Raw genomic sequence first — 18,716 nt, 5'->3', positions numbered from 1 at the left:
AAAACAAAAACTTCATTAAAAAAAATTTTGCCTTGGTCATCTGTGTTTGAGGTTGACAATGTTTCTGTTTACAAACCTGTCCATTTTCAGTCTGTGCGCTACACAGAGGGACAAACGTTCCTGCCTTCGGGACAGCAGGCTGGGTCACGTGACCTGCTCTGGTCATGCGACTATATGGAAACACTGTGTTGTGGCCCTTCCGGGTGGAGCCTTGACAGCCCCCTTGCCATGCTCTCTCTCTCCCCTGTGGCTGCAACAGGAGATGGGCTCAGCCACTCAGTCCTGTCCAACTCTTGTGACCCCATGAACTGTAGCCCACTGTCCTCTGTCCATGGGATTTTCCAGGCAAGGATACCGAAGTGGGTTGCCATTTCTTACTCCAGGGGGGTAACAGGCGAAGCTCCAGATAATGGCTGCTCTGTCACCCTGCGTCCTGGAGTGAGAGTGCCGACCATGTGTGGCTGACACGCAGTCAAGTCAACGGTGGGCACTTGGTACCAACAAGAAATAAACTTGTGTTTTTGTGAGTCATTCTGGGGGTTGTTTGTTACTGCTTCAGGACCTGGCTTGGCCCATCCAGATCAATACGGTATTGGAAAACCTTCTAAAGATATTACACAAACCCAACTTCCAAAAAATTATTTGCTAGCCAGCAATATAAGCGATGCTGCTACAGCTGCTGGTTCATTCATTTACTGTCAGTCTGTCTTTTTTTTTTTTCTAATAGCTTGGTCAGTCTTTTAGATGCAAGAAAATACCCATGAAGTCAGAGCCTTTGACGATAATGACCATGAATGAACTTAAGTAATAAAATTATTGTGTATTGCAGATATGTTTCTACCTTTAGCATTTAGGTAGAGAAGTCAATTTTCACTCAAACAGGTTTCTTTTCATCTGGTTTTCTCTACAATGTTTATGCCTGAGGTTTACTGCTGGCAGTAAAGAGTGTCCAAGTATGTTATGGGAATAGCCAAATTCCCAGTGCTTTAAAATGTATTCCATAGGCCCCAGAGTCAGTTAAAAGCTGATTGATTATACAGCAAATACATCAAAACTGGTATTTATGAAAAAAATCCCATTTCTTCAGCTCTATCTCTCATAAGCCTGAACATCACATCTGGGAGTCATGGTGCAAATATCTCAGACAGCTATGAGAAAAATGACTGCAGCCTTTCCATAAGCTGCTCAATAATTTAATGAAAGAGCTATGTCCACTGATCCTGCTCATGAACACATATTTTACATGGTATGGTTTGGGCAGTTTAGTATGACTTGTCTGTTCAGGTTTCATCATCAAGTCACTGGAAACACCTATTACATAGATGCGGCTGCTGCTGTTGCTGCTGCTAAGTTGCTTCAGCCGTGTCCGACTCTGTGTGACCCCATAGATGGCAGCCCACCAGGCTCCCCATCCCTGGGATTCTCCAGGCAAGAACGCTGGAGTGGGTTGCCATTTCCTTCTCCAATGCAGGAAAGTGAAAAGTGAAAGTGAAGTCGCTTAGTCGTGTCCGACTCTCAGCGACCCCATGGACTGCAGCCTACCAGGCTCCTCCGTCCATGGGATTTTCCAGGCAAGAGTACTGGAGTGGGGTGCCATTGCCTTCTCCTATTACACAGATGAATAAAGCACAAGTAATGGAAATGAGTGTGCAGATATGAACTTTTTCATCCCATCAGTTCAGAACTGACACATTTTTGTTTAATATGTTTAAAATACGGGGCGAAGACTTCTGGCTTCAGAAAGGAAGACAAGCTATCACATATGGCCTATATCAAAGATGTTACATTTGTTTAATATTTTCAATGTGCATATGTGGTCAATGATGATTCATTTGTTCACACTCTTGTTGTTTAGTTGCCAAGTCGTGTCCAACTCTTGGCAACCCCATGGACTGTAGCCTACCAGATTCCTCTGTCTATGGGATTTTCCAGGCAAGAATGTTGGAGTGGGTTGCCATTTCCTTCTCCACGGGATCTTCCTGACCCAGGGATCAAACCCATGTCTCCTCCTTGGCAGCTGGATTCTTTACCACTGAGCCACCTGGGAAGCCCTATTTGTTAACATGACTTCCACATATTCTTTATTGGTGTAGTCTATCTCAGATTTGGACTTCCCTGGTGGCTCAGAGGTTAAAGCGTCTGCCTCCAATGTGGGAGACCTGGGTTCGATCCCTGGGTCGGGAAGATCCCCTGGAGAAGGAAATGGCAAACCACTCCAGTATTCTTGCCTGGAGAATCCCATGGACGAAGGAGCCTGGTAGGCTACAGTCCATGGGGTTGCAAAGAGTCGGACACGACTGAGCGACTTCCCTTTCCCTATCTCAGGTTACAAAATCAAATTCCTGCTTCCTCTAGGCTAACGTTTTATGACGCTCTGTATTAGATACATTTCCCTGGAGGAAACCTGGTGTGTCTTAACTGGTTTGATAAACAATGTTATTTTGCAAATAGTCACTCCTGCCTTTTTGATGATGCTAGCACTAACAACATGTGATGATGGAGACTTATATGCTAGTTAGTTTTACTAAGTGCTACCCCACAGAGGAGAACTCAATAAATATATGATTGATTGATTGATACCCGTAGAATGCATCATTTTGGGTTTAGCTGAAGTCAGGCATTCTGAAAGAAAACTTCATGTCTGAAGGGGAAAATAAGCATATCAACATACCATAAAATAGACATAAAATCTGTATAGCCATATTTGGGGTCTGAAAATGTAACATTTCATTTTTATGACATAGAGGTCAGCAAAGCTCTTGCTTAAATGTTTCCGAGGACAAAGGAGAGTTTAAAAACAGAGTTGAAAGTGGTTTTGTTGGTAAAATTACCCCCCAAATGATTTCAGACCATTTGTACCTAAAGCAAGCTGTGCAAAAGTTTTCCCCCTTTAAAACATGTGGCCTGACTTCATTGCTGGAATCCACATGAGCCTCTGTATGTGTCTTGAAGCAGTGGAGCGGAATGGGCTTCGGTATCTCTCAGGGACTAATGTAGCCGGTGGAGTGGACGTTTCTCCCCACGGCATACAGCCTGATGCAATTAAACAGCCTTGCCTGAGCTGAAAGAAAGGTCTCTGCTTTTCCTGTTTTCACTGTTCTTCCACATTCCTGAAAGAAGAGCTTCCCAAGGGTGTAAAAACAGTCCACTGTCCATTGGGTGTGAGCTGAAAATTCCACAGAAGGGGCAGGCATTCCATCCAGGTTTCCAGCAGAGCTTATCATTGAATTAGATGTGTGCTTCCTCCAAGCCCATGGAAGATGCTGAATATTCCAGAGATAAGCCATCACTTTACATGTGCATCTGATGACATTCCCCACTTGGGCTTCATTAACCACAAGCCTCTAAATGGAACAAAGACTGTTCTGGGAGGCCTCCCCGACCACGACATGCTGCTGGTGTTGCCCAGAGAAGGGCAGAAATGGAGACCAAATAAGCTGGGTGGCTTGGCTTTAAGGTTTTGTATTTTCTCCCTGCTTTGAAAGCTTGCTGTATTTTGCTGCTGCGATTGCCAAGGGTTCACTGAAAAGGAAACTAGGGTGTCTCAGTGGGGGGTTTGCAGCCAACAGATAGAGCAAGTTCAGGCAGGACAGTTCACAGTCTGAACGGAGTTGAGCAGTAGCTGTTTGTTTGCTGGGGTGAATGGGGCGTAATTTATTCAGCTGCAGCAGAGACTGAAAGCCAATCTGGCCTTGACCCATTTATCTTTAGAAAACTAATTAAAGCGCAGAATCTGGTTTACTGTTGTTATTGAGGTTTTAGCTTCTCCTGTTTGGGCCAAGCAAAGACTGAGGGTGTGTGTGTGTATGTCTCTGTGTGTGTCTGTGTCTCAGTGCCGAGGTGGAAGATGGAAAATATCAGTTTCACCTAAAGACAGCGGCTGAGGCTCTAGATAATAAAGCAGTTTCTTAGACACAGCCTGACATCCTTTTGAAATGCAAAAGAGAGGATTAGCCGGATGCAGAATCCTTTGAGGTAACAATGAAATGCCATGGCAATTTAAAACGAACAACAGACAGTTTCCCTCATCCTTACAACCAAGACTTCCTAAATCACACCAAAATGGCCCCAAAGCGGCATGGAAGAACATTTTTATGACCAGCATTTTATTCCAAAACTGGGATTAACCATCAGGCAGGAAACGGCAGCCAGAATGTGAGTTGCTTTGTCCATTTTGCTTCTGAACCGTAAGAAAAGTGTTTGGGTTCCCAGGACTTGGTGATATTTGCTAAGTACTTAAATTTATACCTATCAATGTTAAAACCCGTGGCACACTCATACATTTCAGGAACTGCATTGTGTTTTTGGAAGGAACATATACAATAATAGACATCTGATTTTGGGGAGCCTAGCTAAAGAGGATTATAGGAGACAAGTAGAGAAGTCTAGCACAGTTGGGGAGTGGGTGGAGATGATATTATGATTTACATTCTTTCCAATATGTTTAAGGACATTATTCTTCTTGGGGGAAACCATGAGGGTCATGATAACCATCAGATAAGGAGGTTGGATTTATCTGGTCAACTGCCAGACAATCGGGAGATACCAAGAGAATGCTTCTGAGAGTTGGCACACACTCTGGCAACTGGAGCCAGTCGAGTTTTATCAAGTGGACCAAAGTAATAGAATCCTGACTTGTCCCACCACTGATGCTTTCTTCTCCCACTTTCCATTTAGCACCAGGAGACCTTAAGCTATCTGTCTTTCCTGTTCCTTCCTCAAGATCTTCCTTTCCAGAGTACTCCTAGAAGGAGTACCCTCCTTCAGATTTACCTTTAAACTTTTAGATTTACCTATAACCTTTTTTCTCTTATCCAAACTGCCCTGGGCTCCAAGACCTGGAACGATGAATAGGGATACTACTCAGAGGACATTTTCTTTTAAACACATGAATTTGAGAGGAGGAAATTTAGACATAGTGTTGCCACTGCCTGAATTGAGGGTCAGGCAGGTGTGTAGCACCATGACATAGGTGTACTGCATGAATAAATGAGTTCATCAGGTGAGAGGCATCTTCTCGTACAGGTCCAAGATGCTAAGGAGGGCTCAGGTCTTTCTGAAGCGGTAGGGCCAGCATTGAGTGGTATTATGAAAACCACTGGATCAGATAACTATTTGATCATTATGATTAATATGGAAAGTCAGGTAGGATAACCTGGGCATGCCTGTCCTCATCTCCAATACAAACTGCTCTGTCACAATAAATACCCAATGGTCTCTCCCTAAATTCGCTAAAACACATCAGTAAATTTGAGTAGGAGAAAAAAATAAACAAGCTGTATCACAAATATTCCTTACCCCCCTAAATTCTCTATGTTCCCAGCTAATGGAAAAATTAGCTCCTTATGCATGAGAGTTGACATTGGTTTGTTGCTATTATTAGGGCAGTAATTATTTGCTCAGCACAAGAAGAAAAAAGCCAATATATTCTATCAGGGAAGAGAGAGTTTTTCAGGCAGGCTACACATACTCTGAACGTAGGGACAGAATTTAAATCAGCCACCAAATGAGCTAGTCTTCCACAAAGCTGAGACTGAAAACCTTGTCATTGAGAAAGAATACCAAAAATGTCATTAACCATAATCACCAAGCCGAGAGGACCTTCCTAAATCCACTGGTCACATACAGTGTTCAATGTTCGCTCTCTGGACAGTTTGGAAAGAGGAAGTGGAGGTGGGATTTCTCAGAAGCTCCCTGGAATGACCGTACAAAGACAAATGGGGATGAGAAGAAGAATAAGACCAAAGCTTACACTATGTTGCATTGTCCTCCACACAATCCTCTGGGAAGCAAGAGGAAAACAAATTCAAAGGAAAAAGAAAGAGAGATTATTCTATACACAATAGTACAGCACAGGTATAACGTTTAGCTTTGCAGACTGGCATTCCACCCACCCCCGCTCCCAGTTCCCTCAGAATGACAAGTAGAATATTCAAGAACCTGCACACATGGTATGATGTTGAATACTTACTGGAGACCCATTGGTCTAACTCATTGCCAACTTGATCGAATTAACTTCGAAGTCCAGTTTTTTTTAAAATCTACTTTAATAAAACCTATTCCTCTAAGACACACAATTTACTGTATTATTACTTTTGCTCTAACAAATCAGCTGGAGTAAAATAACTGAAATTTGCTGCCCAAGCGTGTTCAGGGGTTGTATAGCATGTTGTGAAGTAATATTCTGAGCTGTGCAACTAACCGTCCTTAACAGAGGATGACCTGAAACACTGCGCTATGGGCAGATCTTAAAAATTGAGCTATTTTTATGCTGATTTATTTTTACACTCTATGCTTTCAGTGACGGTTGAGTGAAATTTTCTTTAAAGAAATAATTATTTTACGTTAAATTATTAAGAGAATTCACAGGATGTAAATTTAAGAAAAAAAAGAAAGAGAATCAATTTCTTCCTGATTTCAAATAAACATCCCTGGTCTATTTAATCGAAAATCCATAACAGTGGGCTGGGACAGAAGGACTACTAGAGTGAGTGTGGGTGATAGGACAGAGACACATGATAAGGGGATCAGTTTATTAATCAGATTAGTTGATGGCATTTTTATCTTGAACAAACCATAGCAGGAAGGACTGTAGTATTTTCTGATGAGTCAGCTTTCCATCAGCAGTGGAACTTATATAAGGATATTCATTCATTATGGGATGATAAAAATTACTTTACAATAGCACATCTGAAAGCTATACCTAAACAATTTTTTTTTTTTTTGCCAGTATAAATTTGGAGGAACACATGGACTGTTTCTTAATGATAAAAAAGAATTGACTGCCTTATAAAGGTAAGAAGAGACTAAATGATGCTACTGATATATTTTAAAGAGAGAGTTTTGTTTTGTTTTCAATTATTTTACATAAGGTTTAGCAGTGGTTTACCCAGATGGGGATTGGGAGACTTATTTCTACAAACAATCCCCATAACTACCACTTCACATGAAAAATAGCTTTATAATAGCTGGTATAAGAACATTTACCAGTGGAACCCAAAGTTAATACCACAGGTACTAATTTTAAATCATAGTAAGAAGTGATTCTCCAACAGTTTAACAGTTAAATCATTTTCACTTTGGCAAAAGGGGCGGGGTGATTGGGATGGTCTTTGAGATGTCCTTTTGAAGCATGTGCTCTGCTGAAACACTGAGAGAAATTAAAGGAAGTCTTTTCCAATTACCCTTCTTTTTGGGGACACATGCTTCTTATAAATATTCAGGAAACATCATTGCAGGAGAAAATTAAAACAGGAGTAGGTAACATGAGATTTGTTCAAAAACATTCCAAATAGGCAGTAATATACGTCAGACCCAGTAGCACACTTCACCTGCACATGCGTCTTGAAGATGATTTTATCTGACTGATGCCCAGCACTGTCTGGCCAAGGGAACCGCTCTAACCTTATTGCTATTCAGAGCTGTGTTGAACCCACAAAGGAAAGAAAGCTTTGGAGGAAACAATGGCTGCAAATGGAGATTCTGATGTTAGCTTTGGAGCTCACTTGTGTTTCTCAAGAATAACCTTGTCTAGCTCCTGTTGACATGGAAGCAATCCCTTGGCCTTAGGGGTGGAAAGGTAGCTCCAGGTTGGTTTATGGCTGGCTGTGAATTACAGATTGCTGATTCTTACAATCTGGGAAGGAATCAGAATTTAACTGAATAAGAAATTAATAAACCTGTCATCTCCCTTATAGAGCCTGGAGCTACACCTATGACGAAGTAAGTACTACGTGCCACTGGAGAATATTTTAGAATAAAATTGGCTTATTGATTTGAATTTGTCTACACTGACTCTGGTCCTTATGTGCTTTGAGTTTGAAAGTGAAAGTGTCAGCCGCTCAGTCATGTCTGACTCTTTGCGACCCCATGAACTCCTCCGTCCATGGAATTCTTCAGGCCAGAATACTGGAGTGGGTAGCCGTTCCCTTCTCCAGGGGAGTAGCTCTTGAGTTTAGTCCTTGTTTTTCCCTCATGATGTGAGTAACCATTAACCATTAACCATTAACCATTAACCATTTTTCTTTTAAAAAATGATTAAATATACTTTAGGGGTGCATAAAGTAGAAGATCCTAAATCAGTTTGCTATTTTCCAGGACTTCTCAAGACTCTTATTATATTTGGGGCATTTTGAGGATGACCAGTGAAGTTCCTTTTTAAAAGAAAAGGTTCAAATTCCAATCTCATATCTACTAGATTTTAAACATCATATGAAATTCTCAAAGTGTTGATGTTTTATTCAAGTTGTACTGAATTGTATAAATACCGTTGCCTTGAGAAAAGTATTTTTCTCGCTCTACTTCCTCTGTTTGAGTGTGTGCGTGTGTGTGCGTGTGTGTGTGTGTGTGTGTGTGTGTGTGTGTGTGTGTTTATCTTTCCTGGGAGGAGGGAAGACTGTGTTTCTGTTTCAAAGGCAAAAAAAATTAATTAGAAGTCATAGATGTCATTATATTGTTCCAAATCAATGCAGTTTTAACTAAGTGGATAATGTACTCCATTTGTTTTCCAATTTTATTTTCCTGTGGTAAGAACATTTAACCTGAGATCTAATCTCTTAACCAACACAGTACTGTTACTTATAGCACAATGGTTGGACAGCAGTCTCCAAAACTTACTAATCTTGCATTGTGCCCAGTTCTGAAAGTAGAGTTTATAAAAATTCTGAAAAGCCTGAATTGTTTCAATAACTATGCAGAGCCAACTGAAAGAGGAAAGAAAAAAAAGAAGGAAAGAGAGACAGGGGCAGGTCAAGCCCAAACAAACTGTGCTTTGGTTAAAAGGATCTTGCCATATAGAGGGATTTATAAAATGAGAATGCAAACAAAGAATCTAATGAAACCATTGTTTTGTTTAAAAGAAAAAAAGGTGACTAATTTTAAACTTTTCCTGAAATTGTGAATGGACAATAGATATAACTAAGGTAAAGTACAAAGGTGAAGCAATTACCCAGATTATCCCTTTTGCAAAACCTACACTGAAGAGGAAGTTTTACTTGCTAATAAACAGTCATAAATTTATAACATAATTTAGTGGTCAATGACTCCACTTACCCCTATCACATTGGCGCTTCCTGGATAGGCCTTTGTGTTGTAAGTACATTTGATTTTTATAGAGAGAAATGCTGAGATTACTTATTATGAGGTCAAATGCTACCAATTTAATCTTACAAGTTCTGCACTGTAGACAGATATTAACTAAAATGACAATTTATAACAGTGACTAATAAAAGTATTTTCATAACCAGAAACCCTTGAGATCTGAGTTTATATGACATAATCAGATGTGGTTCAAGTGTTTATGACCTTAAGGCTTTTATCTGTTAATTTTACATCAAGATAATTGGCAAAGCAACATTAACAGCACTAACAATTACAGGTATATAAATTGTTTATACTGCTATAAATTGTATTGAAAACAGTCAGGCAGTATTTCTTGGAAATTATGAGCTTTTCATTTTTATAGCAAAATTTGATGTCTGAAACACATTAAAAATCGTGTTTACTATATTTATGGTTGTAATCTCCAAGTAAATGGCTTCAATGATAGATATTTGGTCCCCTGACACACATTTAAATGGATCAAAGAGTGACTATTTCTAAGGATTTCAACTTTTAAAAGACATACCAAAAAGAAAAAAAAATAGTAGTAATATTGATTTGGAGTCTTTTGGCAAGGTATTTTCAAACAGAAAACTTTATATAAAAGGAACGTTCGTAATAAAGTTACATTGTATCATAATTGAATAAATAACTGAAGCAGATGACTAAGAAATGTGCTATTGTAATTATATCTCTGGAAGACATTGTAACTTAGTCTTCAAATTAATATTTCAGAAGAAATATGGAGTTGAAAATTTGGTCACTGGATGAGTGGATTAATAGTGATAAGACTTCTTAAATAACCTAATTTTTGACCTAAAAGGAAGATCTCATTACTTTTCAATATTCTAATTAAGATCAGGACCAGATATAAGGCTGAGATGACTTTTATAACCAACTTTTTCAGAATCCCATCACGTCTTCTAAAGAATAACCTTGGTAACAGAAAGTGGCCATGATGACCATCAATCTGGGGGACTCACCAGCCGGTCCAAGCTCGTGCCCGCAGCAGTGGTTGGTCTTTCTTCAGGATTGTAAGGCCTGAATCGTGTATTAAAATTTTCGGGAGCTGAGCGAGCAGATCTGAGGGCTGGAGCAGGTTTGGGTTGGCCACATCCCTGAAACACCTGGAAGAACCATTGAAAGATTAGGAAGTTACACAAGGAGTTTCTTCCTAGAGCATTCAGGGCCCTGGCTTCCACATTCTGTATGGAACTCTTACCTCCAAAAACACTCTGACTCTGAAACCTAAACTAATACAAACACCAATGAAACAGAATTACCCCATTAGAGTGACTGACTTATAACCGGACTCTAATTTTCAATATATACAGTCAATCCTTATTACTTATGGATTCTGTTTTTGTGAATTTGCCTACAGTTGACCCTCTCTTGGTTTTGATCCCTGGGTTGGGAATATCCCTTGAAGAAGGGAATGGCAACCCATTCCAGCATTCTTGCCTAGGAAATCCCATGGACAGAGGAGCCTGGCAGGCTACAGTCAATGGGGTTGTAGAGTTGGATGTGACTGAGTGACTACACTTTCACTTTAAACTGATCTTCTCCATACCTATGGGCTTCCCTTGTGGCTAAGTTGGGAAAGAATCCGCCTGCAATGTGGGAGACCTCGGTTTGATCCCTGGTTTAGGAAGATCCCCTGGAGAAGGGAAAGGCTACCCACTCCAGTATTCTGGCCTGGAGAATTCCATGGACTATTTAGTCCATGGGGTTGCAAAGAGTCAGACACAACTGAGTGACTTTCACTTTACTTCTCCATATCCATGGGTTTTGAATCTGCAAATTCAACCAACCTCAGATCGAATTCGATTTTGAGATCTGCAGAGGCTCCTGGAACTAATCTCCTGCAGATAGTGAGGGAAGACTGTACTCATTAAAATTAATTTGTAACCCCCCGAATAAAAATTCAAAAATGTCTGCAGACATCGGCAGAGAGGCCAAGTTCATCTTTCCAGCTGATGCAGTCTAACAAGGCAAAGCTCTGCCTTCTTGTTTCAGCTCTTAAACTGTAAATGAATTTCTCGTTGGTGATATATTTAATGCCACGTTTTTTTGTGTGTGCTTTATTAATACTTGGTGATTTCCCTTTTTAAAACGGCCCCCAACTGTAGTGTTGAAGTTCTGTCTAGTTCCTAAGGCTATGATGTGCCTTATGGAGAAAACTGTGATTTAGAAAAACTTCATTCAGGTATGAGTTATGCTACACTTGACTATGAATTCAATGTTAATGAATCAATAATATGTATCAAATAGGGTGTCTTTCAGGAGAGACACAGAAAACAAGGTTATATGGATTGACTGGTTGGTGAAAATGTGACAAAAAGCTTGAAGGAGGGGTTGAGTGGGATGCATTGGGGTACTGGGATTGATATATATACACCACTATGTATAAAATAGATAACTAATGAAAATCTACTGCATAGAACAGAGAAGTCTACTCAGTGTTCTGTGTGACCTAAATGGGAAGGAAATCCAAAAAAGAGGGGATATACATGTATATATATATAGTTGATTTACTTTGCCATATAACAGAAACTAACACACTATGAAGCACTATATAGCAACTATACTCCAATTAAAAAAAAAAAAAAGCTTGTAGGAACCTAACCCTATATTTCTCGTAGGAGCAATGGTTCAGTATTTGCTAATTCAGGGTCTGCGGTGACCTATAGAACGTAACTATGCAAATAATGAGAATCGACTATATTAAACATGGAATGATTTCTGGATCAAAGAAATGTCCCAGATATTGTCATGTCCTTGAATTTGTCATTCAAGAAACATTTGTTTGGGATTCTTGTTACTGATACAAATGTATCTCATGTATCATGTGTGCTCAGTTACGTCTGACTCTTTGCAACCCCATGGACTATAGCCCGCCAGGTTCCTCTGTCCATGGGATTCTCCAGGCAAGAATACTGGAATGGGTTGCCATTTCCTTCTCCAGGGGATCTTCCCGACCCAGGGTTCGAACTCGAATCTCCTGAATTGGCAGGTGGATTTTTTACCATTGAGCCACCTGGGAAGCCCCTCATTTATAACATATAAAGCCAAATAACTTGAGTGTCTCCCCTTTGAATAATGAAAACCCTTACTGGAAGAATTCTTTGAAAACACTCTCTTGAGCCACAGTGAAGAAATAGGACAAGCAAATGTGGATAAATCCCCTAGAACGACAGATCCTTCTAATTTTGTTGTTGACAGCTGTTCATGTCACAATTAGGCTTGCCATGGGAAATCAAACATTCTATTGTAATGATCTCAGGGACCGAGCTGCTAGTTCTTTTCCACAGTGATTTCACTTGGGGTGCTGTGGGAATACCTGCTTTGCTCGTTTTAGAAGCTTTCTACTCTCTGCTGGTTATCCAGAGATAATCCCTTTGCCAGGATTACAGGAAATCCAGTCATATTTCCAGGAAGTTTTGATGAAGTTTAACTTTGTTTTTCTTTCTACACAGGAGATGGTTCTACCCTGGACACTTTCTTTAGTAAGCTTTTCAGGACTATTTATGTCATCCAATTCTTAATGCACACGAGTGTGTTGAGAATGCATTCCTTCTGGTTTTGTGATTTGATTCTGTGTTGTTTAACTCTAAAATACACGTTTTTCATTAGGCATTTTATGAGATTTCACTGAAGTACACAGAGGGCTCCTGGGTGTCATTCCCAATGACAAATTCCAACTTGAGACACAATTCATTTAGTTGTTCCACGAGAGCTGACTTCCCCTTTGTTGTATTCAAAAATTCTCCTTCCACTCAGCACTTTCAGAGCCGGCACACTTTGTCCCGGCATTCTTCGAGATTGGTCTTAACACGCTATTGATTCTTCTTCTCTCACACAGTTTCAGAAGCTGATGGTGTAAACTGGTGTGATAAAGATAGTGGGCCCCTTTCTCCCTAGTGCTAAATCACTTCCCAGCGGCAAGGTCATGGCTGATGGAGGGCATTAACATTTCCAAAGCTCCAGGGTTCAGTTGAGTGTGCTATTTTGGATCGCTTTGAAAATGACAGCTGACTTTTAAAAAGTAGGAAGCCTAGGGCAAAACAATATTAATGGCCTTGCTGAGATTTCTTGAAGCTGCTGCACATAAAGAGTTAACAGACCTTCTTAATTTGCCCTTGGGAAGAGGCTGGCTCACTGGCTTAAGTTAAATCAAAGGAACAAGAAATGCCCTGGAAGAATATTTGTGCCCCAAGGGAGATATTTCATTGTAACAGAAAACTTTACCACTTGTTTGATTTTTTCTTGAGAGTGTTAATTATGATAATAGAATGTGGGTAAGTCAATATAGCTTTCTGCTCCTAGCTTTCTGTTAATAAATCAGGTTTGGATTTTGAAGATGATTTCAATGCAGAAATTGCTGGGTCTATGATCTATGATACAAACTGAAGAAGACACAGACTTCTAATCATTATGGAAACAACACCTAACCCCATAATAAGGTGAAGACCCACATAGAAATCTGTCACAATATGTAAAGATATGAATCATGAAATGCCTTCAACACAGATTCTAGTATACCCTTCAGTTCAGTTCAGTCACTCAGTAGTGTCCGACTCTTTGCAATCCCATGGACTGCAGCATACCAGGCTTCCCTGTCCACCACCCACTCCTGGGGCTTGCTCAAACTCATGTCCATCGAGTCCATCTATGGCAGTGATGCCATTTCACCATCTCATCCTCTGTCGTCCCCTTCTCCTGCCTTCAATATTTCCCAGCATCAGAGTCTTTTCCAAGGAGTCAGTTGTTCTCATCAGTTGGCCAAAGTATTGGAGTTTCAGCTTCAGCATCAGTCCTTCCAATGAATATTCAGGACTTATTTCCTTTAGGATTGACTGGTTTGATCTCCTTGCAGTCCAAGGGACTTTCAAGAGTCTTCTCCAATACCATAGTTCCAAAGGATCAATTCTTCGGTGCTCAGCTTTCTTTTTAGTCCAACTCTCACATCCATCTATATTGGAAAAACCATAGCTTTGACTAGATGGACTTTAGAATAAGGGAATTGTTTTAAGAGCTATTCTTTAGTGTGGAGGTGCCAAGCTTAAGATGGAGAACTGTTTTTCAGAAATTCACAAAACCTAAACACACACACACACACACACACACACACAAAGGAGATCAGAGCATCAGCTCACCTTGTCCTTGTTAGAGAATGATTTAAAATACCTTGATTCTCATGCAGAGAATGTACCTTAAACAACATATATCTGTCGAATAACTTAGATGGCATATAAAGTGAAAATTAATAATTTCATTGTTACTACATGCAATTGGTTAGCTAGACAAATATTTTTAAAACATGGATTTCATGAGGTGGTTGACAAAAGGGATTCAGAGCATTTGGACTGTCTCAGACAATTTTCTGAGCCTGCTATAGCAGCAGGCTAGGTGAAATTCTATGGCTCCTGAAGTTCAGGCCTATATTACTACAAAGGAACAATGAGCCTTCTTCTTGTTCTGGGTGCCCCAGTATTTTGTATTTTGAATAAGGGTAGAAACAGATGAGGAATAATGTGGGGAAAAGGGTCTTCAGTTAAGAGTCTGTAGATCAAGTTTCCCCCCAAGGAATGGTCAGAACTAGAGATGCAGATTTGGGTTATTAGCCTAAAGATGGTATTTAAAATCCTGAAACTGGCTGTACTCACCAAGGATAGGTATCCAGACAGGTGGCAGGAGGGGCTGAAGACAGCCCAGGGTCAAGTCAACATTCAGAGGACCTCCTTAAACCTTAGTTTCTTCCTCTGACAAATGGGAATAATATTATTTACCACACAGACAGACTGTGAGGATAAAATGCAATAATACCTAAGGCAGGAAAACAGAAGCCAATGTCTGGAAAAGTAAGTACTCGACAATAATTAGCTAATTATATCATTCTGTGATCGGTTCTTTCTAGTTCCATTTTCTGAATAAGGAGACTCAAGGGGGAAAAACATCTGGACTGATGTTTTTTCAGTGTCTTCCACAAAAAGATTATTTCCTGGGCTGCTAACAGCTGTTATATAAGCAATGGATTCCATGCGTCAATGTTAAATGAGGTACCTTAGCAGGGCTTCATCAGGCTAACATGTGTTCTGACTCATCCAAAGGGAGAAGCTCATTTGTAGTGTTTTCGAAAACTATCTGGCCAAGGGTTCTCCAGGAAGTCCTCACAAGGTGTTCCAGGGAACATACTGGGACACGCTGGGAAGTCTGCTCTGATTAGCCAAGAGTAGAATTGATACAGATGTAACTGCGTTTAACTAGAGGTCTCTGTGAAGCCATTCCCCCCACCCCACCACCACCACCTTTACTTTGAGAGAAGAGATGCTGTTTTCATACACTAAAGTTCTTCTCTTTACGATAGAAATTTCCAGAGGATATGGCTGCAGGCTAAGCCATCTCATTGTGGAACAAATCATTAGCTTTGCTCCTCAAAGAAATAGAATCATTATTACCTCCTGCCTAGCTCCCTCCAAGGGATGTTGAAAGGGAAAATGAGATCATTCGGAAAAGTATTTGGAAGCCCCAGTGTAGACAGATGCTACAGATGTACAAAGGAATTATCCTTCCCATGAGGCAGACTCATGAAACCTGTGGATTTCAGGAAGATATCTGGATTGAGAATCCTCTCTCTTAAGAGGATTACTAAGATAACATCTCTGAAGTATGTTGGTATTCTGAGATGAGAGAAGTCAACGTTAAAGATAGAAGGTGCTGAAAGATGAGGCATTTTAGTGTTTGGGAAAACACGAAAGAGAGAAGGGTGTGGTGAGAACAGGTTGGAGGGCTGTTTCAGGGCTCTAAGTACAAGTATTTTTCCTTTAAGGTATCACAGCATCTTAACATATTTCTTTAAAATAACAACATGGTGTATATTTTTCAGAGGTGTCCATAGCTTTATACTGCTTTGTCTCCTTTATCTTCTGCAGGATGGTCATACATTCACCAAACTCATTACTGGCAATCTGAGAAGCAACAGCTGTACACCAGCCCTGTTGCAGTCCCTGAGTTGGTTTTCTTTTTTTAATTTATCTTCTAAGTTTCTACTCAGTGGAGTTTTTATTCTGGTAGGAAGAATGCTGCTATTCCCATAACCATTTTGAAATTTGCAAATAGATAACTAATCGTGTAGATTAGTAGAGGTGACAGTCCATGCTACCTAGATTTAATTGGACTTGATGTTTTGAGAATAAGTGATGCTTTACTTACTTATTAGATTCTAATTTACATTAGAGTGTTAATGAATGAACTATTTGTTAGATGACCACTTGGGGAATTCAAATCTATCCCATTTGTTCCCAAGGAAACAGAAGCTAACGTATCTAATGGACTCTACATATATTTTTGTACAAGTGTGGTCACAATTTTCTTGAGAGACAAGTGGAAGAGGAAGGTCACCAATAACAGTCTAAAAGCTTGGAGTCCTGGTTTCAGTTTTCCTCTTTACACTTGTGTGATCCAGGATGTAAAGAAGAAGTCTGCTGTGAAGATACAATGATATAATGCTTAGAAAAGATACTGAAGCAGTGATGTAAAAAGATGTACAATTATTTTACTGAAGTTATCTATAATTAAATACCACAACGTGTGTGGGGTGCACACACACATTCAGCTGTTCACTCATGTCCTGTTCTTTTGGGACCCAAGGACTGTAGTGTTCCAGGCTCCTCTGTCCATGGAATTCTCCAGGTAAGAATACTGGAGTGGGTTGCCATTTCCTTCAGGGGATCTTCCGACCCAGGGATAGAACCCATGTCTCCTACTTGGCAGGCAGATTCTTTACCACTGAGTCACCTGGGAATCTATAATTAAATGGGACAACAACAGGTAACAAATCAAATCTAGGGACTATGCAGAGTGATGCATGAATAATTTAAGCTCTATGAAGAATAGGATCTTATACACTTTGTTCACTATTATACCCCAGAATCTGTTCCTAGCACATAGTATGTGTTTTAAAAAATCAGAAATGAAAGCTTATGAATAAATAAAATTTTTTGTTATAATCTCTGCCTTTTGCAAACATTTATTGAAGATAGTTAGGAAGTAGATTTCTGTAATGAGAAAGAGAAGACAGGAAAGGAAAGAGAAATGATACTTATTGAGTGTCTATGATGGAGCAGATTCAGGCCTATGTGTTTCATATACTTATCTCAGCAGTCAATTATCTCAAAATCAGAGTTGAAGCCTTCTTTCTTAGGATTCAGAAAATACAATGAATGGTGCATCCACATTTTAAAAAAGATATTTTCCTTACTCTATTTACTGTGCCAACTTGGTTAAACTGATAGCTTGAACTAAAAAATTGGGTTTCTTTTCTTCTTTATTTTAAAAACTGAAATATAGCTGTGCAAATCTCTTCTGCACAGCAAAGTGACTTGGTTTACACATACATACATTCTTTTTTAAAATATTCTTTTCCATGATGGTTTATCCTTGAGATTGGCTACAGTTCCCTGGACTATACAGTAGGGCCTTGTTGTTTAAAAAATCCGGTTTCTTTTCCATCTGATAACAGCTACTCACTGTGTTGGATGAGACAATTAGAGAACAGAAGACTTTGTGTATAAAATAAGCTTGGCTCTGACTGTTGGGGCTTGAGCTGAGAGCAAGTCTTCTGGCAAGAACTGGGCTCACATCCCAGGCAGTGACTGCTTCCCCATCCTATCAAAGCCGTAAACAGCAGTGCTTGTACACAGTTGTATCACAGCCTGTCGCTAATTGTCTAGGCTGAGCTCAGAGCTGGGGGCTCTTTCTCAAAGTACAAGTGAAATGTGAAGACTGAAATGGGTTTCCAGGGGATGTCCACAGATCATCAGTCAATGCTGCTGCTGCTGCTAAGTCGCTCCAGTCATGTCCGACTCTGTGCGATCCCATAGACGGCAGCCTACCAGGCTCCCCCGTCCCTGGGATTCTCCAGGCAAGAATACTGGAATGGGTTGCCATTTCCTTCTCCAATGCATAAAAGTAAAAAGTGAAAGTGAAGTTGGTCAGTCATGTCCGACTCTTAGCGACCCCATGAACTGCAGCCCACCAGGCTCCTCCATCCATGGGATTTTCCTGGCAAGAGTACTAGAGTGGGGTGCCATTGCCTTCTCCGCATCAGTCAATAGATGTAAGTTAAAATATTTTTAAAAAGCCATTTCATTAGTAGTAGCAAGGAGAGCTCCACCATCACTGTGATACAAAACTAAACTGACACCCTGGACTCTCATTTTTGCACATTTTTTTTTCTGGTTCCTCAGAAAAATCCGCTAATATCCTAAGAAACGCTTTCCTGAATATAAACTTAAAACATGTTCAAAATGACTTCTATTTTTGGATATAAAATCAGTATATTCATCATATAAACATTTTAAAAAATGAACATTAAAAAAAATTTTTGTTTTTCTACTTTTATTAGTGTGCCAATTTTAGTGATGGATTGCCTTTCAAGAAAATAGGCTTTCAGCCTATGACTCCGAACATTCTCTCTCTTCTTTCCTCTCCCCTCCCTGCTCCCCCTAGTACTTCTCTCCTTCTCTTCCTCTTTTTTGTCCTCTACTCTCTGATTCATGCTTTTCTTTCCTTAAGGATTGATTACAGTGGTCCCTTGGCTGAGATCTCTGGCAAAC

General features: G+C 40.0%; 1 protein-coding gene across 1 annotated transcript in view; it reads right to left on the bottom strand.

Moving 5' to 3' along the window:
- Window positions 1-18,716, bottom strand: part of GPC6 (glypican 6) — a 1,192,537-nt gene that overhangs the window by 86,693 nt on the left and 1,087,128 nt on the right. The window contains exon 6 of the mRNA XM_081547247.1: window positions 10,083-10,226. Within this exon, the coding sequence (XP_081403373.1) occupies window positions 10,083-10,226 (144 nt within the window). The remainder of the gene's footprint in view (window positions 1-10,082; window positions 10,227-18,716) is intronic.

The sequence above is a fragment of the Giraffa tippelskirchi genome, chromosome 12 (assembly GCF_054371585.1).
Source record: "Giraffa tippelskirchi isolate mGirTip1 chromosome 12, T2T-mGirTip1v1.2.pri, whole genome shotgun sequence".
NCBI classification, from domain to species: Eukaryota; Metazoa; Chordata; class Mammalia; order Artiodactyla; family Giraffidae; genus Giraffa; species Giraffa tippelskirchi.
This window is presented reverse-complemented; position numbering and strand designations above follow the sequence as displayed.